At 43.4% G+C, this 16,163-nt stretch overlaps 1 protein-coding gene across 1 annotated transcript; it reads right to left on the minus strand.

Moving 5' to 3' along the window:
• Nucleotides 1-3,251: 3,251 nt before the first annotated feature.
• LOC306968933 (GTPase IMAP family member 9-like) lies at nucleotides 3,252-16,163 on the minus strand (the record flags this gene model as incomplete). The annotated part of the gene is given in 6 exon segments (XM_079564519.1): nucleotides 3,252-3,282; nucleotides 3,676-4,073; nucleotides 4,077-4,381; nucleotides 11,274-11,573; nucleotides 15,958-16,033; nucleotides 16,149-16,163. Coding segments are annotated over 6 exon segments (1,125 nt in total).

The following is a 16,163-nucleotide window of genomic DNA, read 5'->3' on the forward strand; positions in this document are numbered from 1 at the left end:
AGATGGAAACACTGTCACCATTTTGACTTTGTTGTTGTTACTGTTAATGTTACTGTTAAAATCCCTTCCAATAAAGTAAATATTATCCCAACCGGTCGTCCTTTGTATGTCGAGGCAGTGACACTGACACAGTAAACTCAGAGGGAAACAGCTACAGCTAGTGAACGTGGTGGCTCTGCAGTAAAACAACACATAAATAAACCCACAATGACATCAGAACATATCCAGGCTAATGTCGGCCCCTGTCAGTGTGTGTGAACTATGATTGATGAAGCGTAAGGTTAAATAAACAAGTCTGCGCTCAGTGCACTGACTTTACGGTTTTACGAAAGAACACGTGCTGCTTAAACCAATCAACGAGTCAGACACACTTTATGCCCGCAAAGCACCTCCTCTGATTGGTCCCTTGTGCTATCACTCACTCTGTCAGCCAATCAGCCCCTTGGAAGACCAAACGAGAGCAGGATCTGAGTGACGCAGCTTTTCTGTGAACCTTAAAAGTGCATTATGCAACTTTTGAGGTGAAAAATAAAGTTGATATTTGTGCGTATTTGACCTTGTAGTGACCCAGCGGCCGTATGAGTGGCCTTTACTTTCCATCACAGTGGTCTAAGACGCTCCAGGATCAACTGTTTTGTAGGTTTTCGGGTGAGAGGGTCCGTCCGCAGTGAAAACCTTCAAAACAATTGATCCTGGAGCGTCCTAGAGGCCACTGTGATGGAAAGTAAAGGCTCCATGCTGACCACTCATGCAGCCGCTGGGTCATTACAAGGTCAAATACACTCAAATATAAACTGTTTTTCCCACATAAAAACTTGCGTAATGCACCTTTAATAAAATAATTACCTACTTTACTCTGACAGAAACGCGAATCTTGTTCTCACGGAGGATTTGGTCATTCATTACATTACTCGTTACTTACTAATGCTGTTATTTATGTACGCCGTTATTCCCACACTGCTCAGTAGAGGAGGTTGTGTTGCTCCAAATTCAGATGATGTGTTTTCCTGAATGTGTGTTTTGGACTCCACTTCCTCCTCACAGCGGGCTCTCCCACTCTGTCCACATCGCCCTGCCGCCACGCGCTGTCATTTAGCACTTTCACATGACAATACACAGTAATCGCCCACACCAGCCACAGGAGCCGTGTTAGGTCTGAATGAACCTGAATTTTCTTTAGTGTTTTCTGACATTCATTATCAAATGAGTTTTCCCATACACAATGAAGGCTCATTTTAAATATTTATATAATATATATAATGTATATATATATGATGAAAGACCCGAAACGCTCGATGTATCCAGGAACATCACTGAGGATGTGGCCAGAAGCATCGCTGGGATGTACTTGCTCACTAAAATATCTTCATTTTTCCTGGAGAAATTGTATTCTAATTAAACATAAAACAGTTTTCGGCCTTTTGTCTGCTTTTATTGTGTTTATCTATGGAACAGTTTGGAACATACATGTTGATTAATCTGCAGATTATTTTTACGATGAATGAATTAATCAAAAGGCACATGAAGACAAGCACACAGGCCATTCCACATTTGAAGGAGGAGTTCAGAGGAACTGGACCGACTGGAGGCTGCTCTGGCTCTGACTTTATTGCCAGAACGTTCTCAGTAAAAAGACATTATATCTTTTTAACCTGTATATGCTCCCTCTTGGTGATGTCATCAGGAGACACGGGGTCAACTTTCACAGTTATGCTGATGATACACAGTTATACATCTCCATGTCTCCTGATGACACCAGGCCAATAGATGCACTTTTTAACTGCATCTTAGATATTGAATCCTGGATGGCAGAAAACTTTCTCCAGCTCAACCAGGACAAAACTGAAATGTTAATCTTGGCCCTGAGAGAGAGACTTTTATCCAAACTACAGTCACTGTCTGTTAATCCTTCCTCACAGGTGAAGAACCTGGTGTGATCTTTGACTCTGAGCTGGCGTTTATTCCACACATTAAGAATATCACAAAGAGAGGTTTTTACCATCTAAAGAACATAGCCAGAGTCGCCCCATTCTCTCTCGGGCCAACACGGAGACGCTCATGCATGCTTTTATCACCAGTCATATCGACTACTGTAATGCCCTGCTTTCTGGTCTTCCCAAAAAGAGGATCTCAGGTCTACAACTTTTACAAACTTCAGCAGCTCGTGTCCTGACGAAGACCAGGAGGCGGGACCACATTACACCGGTTTTAGAATCGCTGCATTGGCTCCCCGTGTGTTTCAGGATCGATTTTAAAGTTATTTTAATGGTTTTTAAATGTCTTAATGGTCTTGGTCCTTCTTATCTTTCAGAACTGCTTTTACCTTACGAACCTTTACGGCCCCTTCGCTCCTCCGGCAGGGGCCTCCTAGTTATTCCTAAAGTCAACCAAAAGACTCATGGTGAGAGGCTAGAATAACATGCAAAAACAGAAGAAAAAAACGCTGGCGGTGAGACTTGGCTCTCATCGTTCGCTGTAAAAAAGTTCACAACCGACCCATCATTAAAAACAACGCGGTGATTATGGGCTCTGCCCAAAGCACAGTGCGCTATTGTGCCCTTTGTCTGCTGTACTTAGATTACGGTGTTATTGCTACTGCCTTTGTGTTTTTCCTCACCGTGAGTTTTTCCTCACCGTGAGTTTTTCCTCGCCGTGAGTTTTTCCTCGCCGTGCTGGAGAGTTTAAGGACAAGGGGCAGCCGCGCCCATCGTCGCCACCCGCTGCCAACACTTATTTGGACTTTATGTTTGCCTGGATACTTCATTCGCCTGGACTTTACATTGTCTTATTTATTGCTCTGTTTTATTGCCTTAATGTTCAGTGCAGCCCTGTGAGGAAACTCCTGTTGTTATATTGGGCTATACAAAACCGTTGATTGATGTTTTTTTCTTTTTTTTCTTTTATATATATATATTTGTTCACATCATTTCATTACACAATACTTTGTTGGTATGTACATATATATTTTTGGAATTGCTCAGATTTATAATGTTTGTAGGGGGGCGCAAACGTGCTCTTTGTGCCCGTCAGTGACCCATGCAGTGCTCTCAGTCGCCCATTGACATTTTTGGGCTCAATGTTGACTTTTGCATTATACATGGGGAGTCCGCGCTCTGCTATACCTTAATAAGAGCTTCCTCGATGCTAAACCCAAGATCCATAGTGCAAAAACAAAAACACAAACACAAATAATATTAATTTACTGCAAATCAGTAGGTGCCACTTAGTGTGATTTCATCTTCAACTGAGGATTAAACCACTTCCCAGTTCGGCTCAATGATCCTGTCGGGACAACGTGGTGTGTGATTGCATCTATGAAAAACTCTTCAAAATATGATTAGCTGTTGGTAAAGTTCCAGAAGGCCAGGCTAACTCATTCCAGATCTCCACAAACATTTGTATACTAATCATCGCCGAACAAACCAACCAAGGACAGGCGACATAACAGTGGTCAGGCCCGTCACTATTCTGGCCAAGATGGAGTTCGACGTTTCAGCTTGTCCTCTGGCGGCCTGTCTGTATCTCCAGTTCAGTTGTTGTATGTCTCTGGCACGCCTACGCACAATCTCCTTCTCTTTCTGTTCCTCCTTTGCACGGAGTTGCTTCTCCATTTGCTCTTTCTCCTCTTCTTGTCTTTGTTTTTCCATCAGTATTTTTTCCATTTCCAGTTGATACTTTCTCTCGATCTTTTCAGTCTCTCTCCTGATCTCTTCTTCTTTCTCCTTCATAATCCTGTCCATCTCTCTCTGGATGGCCGACTCAGCCTCTTGGAACATCTCACTGGTGTAGAAGCTTCCGCCGTTCTCCCGAACCCTATTGTGAATCTTCTCCAGCAGCTCCTTCACCTGAGTGCGGTCTTCTGTCCTCTTGTTGTTGAACACATGGAACCTGTTTCCATGTTCAGAGATCAACTCATTTAAGTCATTACTACAGTCTTTCAGGTACTCTTCAATAGAAAGGTCACCCTCTTCCAGTTTATCACCATGTGTGAACACAATCATGATGTACTTCTCAGCGTTCTTTCCAAATGCAGTTTTGATATACTCTACAGCACTTTTTTCTTCCACTGTGAATCACCCGATTTGCATCAGCAACAGAAAGGCGTGAGGTCCAGGAGCCAAGAGGCTGATGGATTTAGATGCTTCTCTGATGATTTCCTCATTGGACAGTGAGGTGTCAAACAGACCGGGAGTGTCCACCACAGCGACGCGGCGCCCGTCAACCTCAGACTCTGCTTTGCTACAGCGCTGGGTGATGGACTTCCCACTTAGCTTGGCGAAGAACTTCTTTTCTCCCAGGATGGTGTTCCCAGTCGCACTTTTTCCACAACCAGTTTTTCCAACCAGTGCGATCCTCAGAACTTCAGGAGGCGGATCAAAACCTGTAAGATAACATTCATGTTCATGTGTTCGCTTTGACGACTTAAAGATCCCATCCTTCGATGCCGCTGGGGCAACCCGTAAGGAGCAGTGGTCGACAGCAGTGCCGCGCCCGGGGACCCATCTCCATGATGTGGAACCAGGCTGATGGTCAGAATCACCTGGCTGGAGGATTCACCTGTTGCACATGTTTTTAGTGGGAGGGGAAACCGGAGTACCCGGAGGAAACCTACGCAGACACGGGGAGAACATGCAAACTCCACACAGAAAGGCCCCGTCCTGGTGGGAATCGAACCCAGGACCTTCTTGCAGTAAAGCACACTGTCTAACCGTGTCATACTTTAGTACTTCATATTTTGAACTGGGACCCCCGTGGATGATCGAGCAGTCAGCAGGTACTGGGAGCGTCTTGGGCGTGTGCTGTAAATGATGTTGGATAGATTTACCATCTCTTATTGTTGGGTTCACAAAAGGGGAAATAAACAAAACAATAATATTATTCATTTTATTCACTTTCTGATCATGGAAATGTCTAAGTTGTGAAAGTGTGGACCATGTGACTACTATGCTATCATTATTAATATTGAGAATGACACTAGACTTTCTAAAAAATTGATAAACTTTTTAAATAATGCACACATATTCTAGAGGTGGACGGTACACAGGGGAAATGAGTCAAGACAAAAATGCTGTGAACTATAAAGTTATAGACTGTACAATGAAGAATGGACTTACTGTGTCCGAGTCCTTCCTCTAACCATAAGGAAATCACAGATACTGAAGTTCCTGGCTCCTGTGGACTTTCCATTGAAACTTTTTTTCCTCTTTAAGTCATTGAGCCTGACTTGTCATTCTTCATGTGTTTGTCTCAACATGCGCAACATTGTCCTCACTTTATCACTGTTTTCATTCTTAATAATAGAGCTGTCTCCAAAAACAGTGAAATTGCGAGCATGAATGAGCTTCAGGGGAATCCTCCCTCCCTCAGTCCATTCTTAAACTTGGACGATACTTTCTGTTGGTATTTGACTGAACAGCACAATCTGTAGAAGTGACTTTAATCCACTAGATGGTGATACTGTCCTACTTATTTGTATGAGGAAAAGTTCTTCTGTTCAGTGTCTGTCATGAATGAAAAAGTAACCTACGAACTTTCTCAATTCAATAATCAGCAATAAGCAACATTTTCATCAAACTTTATTATTGAGAAGCTAAAGTGTACAGCAGTTCTCACAGAGCATCTGCTCCTTAAAAAACAACATATCCAAGCATTATCTTCACAAAATATCTTCACAAGTTTCTACAAATCAGTGCTATTTACACCCCAACAAAACATCATGATATACAATTACAAACCAAACACAATATGAGCTCATTGTGCCAAAACAAGACTTAAATAATCCTAAATTGGGACAAAAACAAGGATAAAATGGACGTAAAAGAGGAAATCATGACTAAAACAGATATGTATGAAACATTTTTAAGGCTGTGTTTTTTGGAGATACATTTTGGCTCCTTGCCATGTGGAGATTGTGCCTGATATTAAAATACTTAAATAAAAGTAAATCATTGAATTGCCATGAATGGTAAATGTTCTGAACTTATACAGCGCTTTGCTACCTTCATTAAGCCCAAAGTGCTTTACAGCATGGAACCACTCACCCATTCACTCTCCAGTGTACGCAGACACTGGAGGCGACAAGGGTGAAGTGTCTTGCCCATCGACACAACAACAGTGTGCACCTGCGGGAGCACACTGTTGTTGGGATTCGAACCCCCGACCTTCTGATAGTGACATGATCTGCGCCAAACTCCCCCCCAAAAAATCCAACACCAAATCAAGTTGTAAGTTTGTGTATAAGATCTGCAGTAGTGAGTTGTTCATGTCGTCAAAACAAAACACAAGACAATGAGAAAAGTGAAGGAAAAGGAAATCTTTGACTGCACTTTTGCAATATTACTGTTTTCAGTTTATATTTAACCAAAAGTTAACTCAGTAGTAATTCTAAGTTTTTTTGAAACAGTATTATGTACTACAAACATATTACATTTGTAACTAATAAAGAATGTATTACAATGTTACAGTAACTTGCCCAACACTGATTTTAACAGACTTTTCCAACAAGTCCTCCAAATCCATACGACACAAGTGGTCGTTTGTCTTATCCCTTAATTACGACCATATAAGACGTTTACTAAAACAGCGCCCCCAAGCTCCCATTGAGGGTATGTACATTACATTTAACCCAATTCAGAAACGACTTTATTTTACGTAGTGTTTTGCGATGACGATTCCAAAACTCAAACGCAAAGAAATAAATCACAAACTTGCAAAATTAGCCCCACATGCAATAAGTAAAGCCGTCCCAGGTCTTCAGCCCCGCCAGACCTGTGGAGGAACTGAACGTCCAGCGGTGCCAAAGGCTCTCCAAGCGCGCTCTGCGCTATTACGCATCACACCTCCCCAACCGCAGCAGCGGCGACTATTCACCACTCTCATCATTTATTACATTATATGTGTGAGCTATAGGTTATCGCCATTTTACTCACAACAACAGCGACACCAAAGCACAACTCACCATTGACGCCTTCGTGTCTTCTCCTCCACGCGCGTCACTGCCAACTCCATAAACTCTCCTGTCACTTCCATCTCTGTCCTCAAACGTCCTCGTGTCTCAGACTCCGTGTCTCCCGTACGTCCGGGTGTCCGGTGACCGCGGCGATCCTCGGATCCTCCCCGGGTTCCAGTGCGCATGATGCGGGGAAACACCTCTGTCATCCCGACAAAGTCGGGCCTCTGCTCCGCTGCTGTTCTCCACAAAGTCCTGAGAACGTGCTGCCAAATGTCCTGATCAAACTGAGCTCGTTCATTTCTCCGCAGTTTCGTCATTTAAGGATAAAAACATAAAACATTACAGCTGTGTTTAGCTCGCGGGTTTTTCCAACAAGATTTGACGGACATTCGCTCTGTCCAATGAAAACACGTGAATCAGCTCGAGGGCGTTTGGGCAGGTGAGCCTGCGCTCTGATTGGCTGAAGGGTCAGCTATGTCATATCCAGTAGTATTTGTTAATAATTATCATCATTATATTATAAACAATCTGAAATAAACTGTTGTAAAGCATTTCCTCTGATGCCTGTGATTTATATGGACTAAAGCAGGATTTAACCCTATAGCAAAAGGTGCACAGGTGGGAAGGAAAAAAAAGGGTTTATGTATTTGATTTGATTTATTTATTTATGCATTTCTTATTATCTACTACTTGTGCATTTATATATTTACCGCAGCAATAGCTATTCTTTCTGGGATCCATTTATTTATATTTTTAATTGTTATTTGAGTTTTTTACTTTTACTCAAGTAATATTATTTTGAAGTAGTATCTGTACTCGAGTGTATAGTTCTCTTTTTACTGAGTAAATCTGCAAGCGGCAAACTGAAGAAAAAAATGAAAATGAATCAAAGCACAATGAATCTAAACCTGTATTAATTTTCTTGTGTCTTATCAAAAGAATTGTGATTTATTTTTTTCTGGGGTGTTTTTTACACATATCAGAATTTTCAACATTGTTTTATGTTTTTTCTCTGCTTTATCAACACTAAACCTTAATTAGACAAACATTTGCTCAGGGGTTATGATAAAATTAAGAAACAAAAACATAATTCTTATAGTTTTCATCATGTCACGTTTCATCTGGACCGTGAGGGTTCGCACATACATGTGGGTGCATGTGTGTGTTGGTTGATAATAGGTGTGTTTAAGATGCCGTTGCGGCTCGCTTGGATGATCGGCGAGAGTAGCCGGCGCAACGGGGGCGGAGAAAAAAAGTCTGAAGCCAATCCGACCCTCCACATGCAGAGAACAACGAGAGCGGCCTCAGATCACGCAGCGTCTCGTTCAGATATCGCGTTCATTTAAAGTTTATCCTAAATAAAAGTCATTCACCTCCTGCTCTGTTTCCTTTACTCCAGAGACATCATTCTTCATCAGAGAAAACTTTCCCATTCGTTTGTTTGTTCAAGTTTGTGATAAAACACGTCCTTTTAAATCATGAGTTTGTTCTGAAAAGCATCAAACATGAGCTCTATTTTGGGGGCGATGCATAACTTTAATAGTTTCAGTCATAGTTTATTTGTTCAGATCTAAAGAGGAGAGGGGAGGGGGGCGAGGGGCACGTTTCTGATCACAGCAGACTCGTATCCAATCACCTGAGCGCGAGCCGCGGACAGGTGAGCGTTTTCCCATCATGCACGGGGCCGTGGAGCCCCTGCAGTTGCCTTTGGAGAGATGCAGCTGCTGATCCAGTCGGCTGCTCTCGTTGGGGTCTCACGATCTTTCCGTGCCCCACGTGCCCCTCACATCAGAGCCTCTGGAGCAAGTCGGACAGAAATCTAACCGGCACCGAGAGTCTGCAGTCGGCTGTAAAAACTGCGTCCGTCTGGCTCATCTCAAACACACCTCATATGTGATGTCAGTGGAGCCACAGGAGGAGCCACAGGAGGAGCTACAGGAGGAGCCACAGGAGAAGCTACAGGAGGAGCCACAGAAGGAGCCACAGGAGAAGCCACAGGAGAAGCCACAGGAGAAGCCACAGGAGGAGCCACAGGAGAAGCCACAGGAGGAGCCACAGGAGGAGCCACAGGAGGAGGAGCCACAGGAGGAGCCACAGGAGGAGCCACAGGAGGAGCCACAGGAGGAGCCACAGGAGGAGGAGCCACAGGAGAAGCCACAGGAGGAGCCACAGGAGGAGCCACAGGAGGAGCCACAGGAGGAGCCACAGGAGGAGGAGCCACAGGAGGAGGAGCCACAGGAGGAGCCACAGGAGGAGCCACAGGAGGAGGAGCCACAGGAGGAGGAGCCACAGGAGAAGCCACAGGAGGAGCCACAGGAGGAGGAGCCACAGGAGAAGCCACAGGAGGAGGAGCCACAGGAGGAGGAGCCACAGGAGAAGCTACAGGAGAAGCCACAGGAGGAGCCACAGGAGAAGCCACAGGAGGAGGAGCCACAGGAGGAGGAGCCACAGGAGGAGCCACAGGAGGAGCCACAGGAGGAGGAGCCACAGGAGGAGGAGCCACAGGAGAAGCCACAGGAGGAGCCACAGGAGGAGGAGCCACAGGAGAAGCCACAGGAGGAGGAGCCACAGGAGGAGGAGCCACAGGAGAAGCTACAGGAGAAGCCACAGGAGGAGCCACAGGAGAAGCCACAGGAGGAGGAGCCACAGGAGGAGCCACAGGAGAAGCCACAGGAGGAGCCACTGGAGGAGGAGCCACAGCCACATGTGGATCATCAGTGTTAAGTCATGTAACATAAAAGTGAGTGTGTACATTTGACCATCTCAGTGTCGTACACTGGCTCACAAAGGGACCTGAAGAACTGGACACAATTGGACTGTCCAGAACTCCATGAAGCACATCTGTCCCTGCAGCTGTTCATAAGATGTTTACATCATAGGGAATGATGATGATGTTCCTCTGCACAAAACAGATCAGAAAGAATGCAACCTCCTCATTACTATTTGATAAAGTCATGTTTACATTTCTATATTTTATTAAAAGTTAAAACACACTTGACAGTCGCCTGTATGATTTACATGACGGCGGCACATGTGGCTGAGTGGTTAGTGCTCTGGCCTCACAGCAAGAGGGTCCTGGGTTCAATTCCCTTTCAGTGTGGAATTCACCTGCACCCCAACTAAAGATAAGATAAGATATGATAAGATTTTTTCTTGGCGACAGTGCCGCTCATCTGCGCACACACAATCAGACATGACGAAACATTCACACTGAACACAAAGTGCCACATCTGCAGTGTCTCTATTACATTTGCTTTAAACATAAAACATGTGCATTAGGTGAATCCTCCAGCAGGTGATTCTGACCATCAGCCTGGCTCCACATCTGGATATGGTCCCAAGATGCTACACGCTCCTGCCCACTGCTCCTGACAGGTCGCCTCAGTCGAAGGAGGGGCCAAATGCAGAGACACATTTTGTAATGACACATAAATGATCTTAACCTTTATCTGCATCATGTGTTTAGCCCATTATGTCATAGAAACACATACATGTAGAATGATTATTATGACCAAGACATTTATTTTGAATAGAAAAATAATAAAATGTGTAACATTGTTCATATAAATCACGGCATCAGAGGAAATGCTTTACAACAGTTTATTTCAGATTGTTTATAATATAATGATGATAATTATTAACAAATATTACTGGATATGACGTAGCAGACCCTTCAGCCAATCAGAGCGTAAAAAAAAGTAACTGGGGGAAATGTTGCTTATACTGCGAGTACTGAGTAACTATTTGAGCGTCTGATATTTTCCTCAAAAATGCAAACCTGAGAAATATTCTGGTATTAGGTTTATTTATATTTTGGCTGGACCAACACCACTGTTGTTGTTCAAAAGCAATAATTAAAGCAGGACACTTGTCTAAGAAGAATGGGACATTTTATGACTAATGAAGTAGTAAAGAACACATCGGAAAATGTCGGCCAGAACCTGCCCTATCATGTCAATGATTGTCTCACACATTTCAGCTTGTCTCCTAGCCATCCGTCTAAATCTAGCAATTAGTTGTCCCTCTTCTTCAGCATACCTACGCTTCAACGCTCTAAGTCTGTTCTTTTCATTTATTTTTTCCATTTCCTGTTTGTATTTCATCTCTAGCTTTTCCTGCTCTCTCCTGATCTCTTCTTCCTTCTCCTTCATAATCCTCTCCGTCTCTCTCTGAATGGCCTCTTCAGCCTCTTGAAGCATCTCACTGGTGTAGTGGCTTCCGCCGTTTATCATCACCATATTGTCAATCTACTTCCACAGCTCTTTAGCCTGGGTGCGGTCTGTCTTCTCCCTGTTATTAAACACATGGAACCTGTTTCCACAGTCGGCGACCAGCTTCTTAAGAAATTGAGAGTGATCTGTGTAATCTTCAATAGTCTTCTCATCATGCTCCAGATCATCTCCACGTGTGAAGAGAATCATTATGTACTTATCAGCATCCTCTCCAAAAACCCTCTTGATATATTCTACTGCAGCCTGTTCTTCTGCTGTGCATCGGTTTATTTGTATCACCAGCAGAAAGGCCTGTGGTCCTGGAGCCAGAAGACTGATGGCTTTAGCCGTTTCTCTCTTGATTTCCTCATTGGACAGTGAGGTGTCAAACAGACCGGGAGTGTCCACAACTGCGACACAGCGGCCGTCAACCTCAGACTCTTGTTTTTGACAGAGCTTAGTGATGGATGTTGGGCTTGCTTCGGCTGTAAACGCCTTTCTTCCCAGGATGGTGTTTCCAGAAGAGCTTTTTCCACTACCAGTTTTTCCAACCAGTGCGATATTCAGAACATCGTGAGAGTCTTCAGTACCTGCAATTACTTATATTTTAGATTATATAGGTTATGCATGTGATGTCATAAAAACAGCATATTAGTGAGCATTCCATTATGATAACAGCAGCAAATTCAGTGGATTTTCCTATTGAGCAGCGTTCAATCCTAACGTAACTTTTCAGAGTCCGTGAGCCTGCTCAGTGTTGCTATTTTTTTCTATCGTTGTTAGCATTAGCCGTCAAACATCGCAAAAGTTAAATGCTAAATCAAATTCAGTTAAGATTCCACATCCAATAACCAATAAACATCATCTTATAAGATGTTATGATACAATAAAGAAACCACAGAAATGATATAAATGCCATGAGCAGTTTTGAGTAATCCTCAAGCAAAGATAAGTTAAATTGATCTGTTTCTTCTTCTACGGCAGGGGTGTCGAACTCGTTTTGGGTCGTGAGCCAAAATTCAGCCCCCACAGTGGGTCACGGCCCGCACATATTGTAAAGGACTGTGGCCTCATCAATAACTTACACTTAATGCACTTCATCAGCCTGTGTCACACATTTCTCAAGGTGCTACATAAAGTCATTAATCATTCACTCCACGCTCAATGGCAGTAAGTTACCACTGTAGCCAGAGCCGCCTTGGGGCAAACTGACCATTTACCAAATGGCTTTAAAGGGACTATACAGAGTTTAAAAATGTTACAATTCAGTGTTTTCCTCCCCCTACATGTTCCAGCCATGTCCTAGTGTGTAGAAAGAGCTCAGACCTGTTCACCACAACTGCCTCTAAAATCCTGCACTGTCACTCAAAAAGGTGTTACTTCGTCATGCACGAGTTTAATATAGAAACTGCAGTTACGCTTAAGACCTGAAGAGGCAGTAGCGAGTATGAAAATGTCAACTTCCATCTAGGGCAGGGGTGCCCAAAGTGGAAACAATTCTGTTGGCCCGCCAGAGGGTGACCTACTTTTGCGCAGAAAATGGTTAATACTAACTCTCTCTCATTCATTTTCAATGGTAAATTTGGATGCAGTACACTGTTTGGCCACCAGTGTCAATTTGGGGGCACTGTTTCATAGCCTGATAAACCACACCCACCTTCTTTCTGCACGAAAGAAGGTGGGTCTGGCCACGCACGGTAGACAAGTTGTTGATTGGCGGCTAAGGCCTAGCCGAACCAATCACGACCGTCACAGAGAAATGAGAAGGTTGCGTCACTCGCTGCACCTCTATGTTTTTAGTTCAATTAACGTTAACATCAGCCAAAACTAATCATTGGATGAAGTAGTCAAGGATTTTGCCTCGCGTTCTCCGCGTGAGTTTATATTCACTTTATATTTGTTTAATTGGACACGGCTGTCGTCACGTCCGCTAATCGCTAATTGGTTTATTCCACTGACAATCTGTGCGCGTAAGGCCCGCCCCTTCAAACTGCTCCAATTGCTCCGTGACCAGACTAATTCCCTGCATGGAATGGACAGGGAAGAGTATGGCAGAGCCAGGCAAGCTGTTTCACTCCTTTCGCAATGTTAATATAGAAGGTGCAGTTACACGTATGACCTGAGGTGGCAGTAGTGAGTATAAAAATGACCAACTTGCATCTAGTCCCTTTAACATTAACTGTGTTTTACATTATTCAGGTGATGATGTTATGTGAGTCTGCGCAAATTGAATCTGTTTCTGTAGTTTTGGCCTCTGATGATTTTACTCTAATTTTAAGTGGGTCTGCGGGATTTGTATTTATTGTTTCAGAATGTTTTACCAATTAATTGCATTATTGTTAAATGAGTCATTCATATACACACTACATTGTGTAAAACGATAATAAAAATACATTTAAAATAAATGTATAATTAAAAAATATTTAAAAAATACATATTCAATTCGGGATGGTTCACATCCATTTCGGGACGATGTCAAATGGTTTTCGGGGCGGTGTCGGGACGGTCATGATAAAAGTTAGTCTGGAGCCCTGCTTGAATCGTTGCATTCCCACATACGAGCGATTGTGATGTCGTCACACGTTTCAAGTATCTCTCTAGCCTCACTTTGCCATCTTAAAGACTATCACTTTAAAGGTGCATTATGTCACTTTCATGTGATGTTAATGTGTATTTGGCCTTCCTCTCTTTGTTTTTCCTCCTGCAGAGGACCCAGAGTAACTGCTGTATCAGTATTCTGTGTTCCAATTTTCATTTTCCCACAGTGTGGCTCAGCATTTGGTCCACAGCCTGGTGCTATGTTTTAAGCTCAAATGTGAAGGGATTTTGTTTTGTTGAGTATTTATTTGTCATGTCTATTGCAAACTGGTTTTAGTTACAGGATCTGGCAACCCATAAACAAAGAACCCAACGTTGCCGTCATGTTACCGCTTACCTCCCCAATTATAGTTAATGTGTTCTGCAAATTAACAAAAGCAACTCAGCAATTATGAGCGACAAACCCAGTCCTATTTACGGTGTAAACACACGTCTTCAAAACACCAACAACCATGTAATCAGGTGCAGGGAGCGGCCTCACTGTGCCCCACCTCGCAGAGTTAAAATGTTCTGTGAGAGCGTGTCCACACCCTGTTGTGCATTGTGTTATGACCTTTCTTTTGTTCATGTGAAGACATAGCTGAAGCAGACACTGGAGATAGAAGTCGTCTCAAAGATAAGGTGTTTTTGCTGTTGTTCCTACAAAGCAGTATAACCACCTGGTGACACTTCTTTTTCATCCTAGTTTTGTACAGGGAGGGTGACTGCCGATCAATGAGCCAGTTGTTTGTAGCTCTGTTTGTTCTTTATCTGTATTATATTTACATTATATTATATTATCTGTATTTCACGTTATGTGAAGAATGACTATGATGATGACCATTGTTTATCAGCTAATCTCTTACAGACATGGTCAGAAGCTTGTTCAGATTTAGTTTAATCCGGAATATTTTTTTATTAATCAATCAATGGTTTTGTATAGCCCAATTTCACAACAGGAGTTGCTTCACAGGGCTGCACCGAGGCAATAAAACAAAACAGTAAATAAGACAATCATAAGTTCAGGTGAATGAAGTATCCAAGCAAACATAATAACAGGTGGCGACGAGCAGCGTGGGTGTCCCCTGTCCTTAGACTCTCCAGCACGGCAAGGAAAAACTCAAAAACACACGGGAAAACGGAGAAACCTCGGGGAGAACCACAGAAGGAGAGATCCACTCCCATGGACGGACAGCCTGAAGAGACCCAGGGCCGATGGGAGTCCCTGAGCCGATGGGCCAAGATCGCAGACCATCCAGTCCTCAGTGTCCAATTCCAGAATGTAGGGTTATTCCGTTCAGCCGGGTTCCTCCGTGCGATCTAGACAGGCACTCCTGAGGGGCAGTGGGACAGGAGACACCATGTGAACAGTGATGAACAGACTACAGATAAAGGGCTAGGAGTTTATTCCATAAAACCGGAGCTTGAAGCTGAAGGCTCTGCCTCCTACAATGATTTTCGAGGCTCGAGGAATCACTAGTCCCTAAGTTTTGCGAGTGGAGAGCTCTGGTTGGTCAATATGGAACGATAGCGGAGCTAAACCCTTGATGGATTTAAATGTGAGGAGCAGGATTTTAAATTTGATTCTAAACTTAACAGGAAGCCAGTAGGGCTGTCACGGTATGAAAATGTAACCTCACGGTTATTGTGACCAAAATGATCACGGTTTCCGGTGTTATCGCGGTATTTTTTAATGTGTGTTAATATGTTCAGAAAGCACAAGCTGAAATAGTTTCAAAAAAGTTTAACAATGCTTATTATATTTTTAAAAAAAATACAGACAAACCCTTATCAAAAGTTCAACTTTTCACATCAAAGTAAAGGAACTATAACGATGTGTTGTTGATAGTTTCGCGGGTATTACATGTACTATTTATAGCGTCAGAAACAAAGAAGAAGAATATTTTTGAACAAGATAAACCGTCTATATCAGGAATAGTGTTCTCAGTTTGTGTCCTTCCAGTGAGCTTTCACTTTGCAGATTTGGGAAATTGCCATCAGACAGTGATTATTGTTAAATTCATAATACTGCGGCGAGAGTGAATCTATTGCAATCTGCCACCGGGAGCCCTGTAATGTTTGTGCCATTGTGCGGAGGTATCCGGACACGGCTTATATGCTGGCGGTGGCGCTGCAGCCGCACTATGGGGCGACTCGTTGTCCCTCAACCCAAAGTCCCACATCAGCATTTCAGCTAAAACGCCAACGTTAACTTACTTGCTATGCAGTTGTGGAGCCGGTCATGCAGGTGAGTCAGAGGTTCGAAGTATTGCTGCCTTAGAGACACTTGTTCCTGCACGTTCCGCAAACAGGAAAACTGCCTCTATCAACTGTTCTTCAGCTTTCTTAAAATACCCAAAACATGCCCAGACTTCAGGCTCAGTCGCTGAGGCTGATCGATCCTGCACTGTCGTGTCGGACAT

Source organism: Gobius niger (genome assembly GCF_951799975.1).
Source record: "Gobius niger genome assembly, chromosome: 1".
Lineage (NCBI taxonomy): Eukaryota > Metazoa > Chordata > Actinopteri > Gobiiformes > Gobiidae > Gobius > Gobius niger.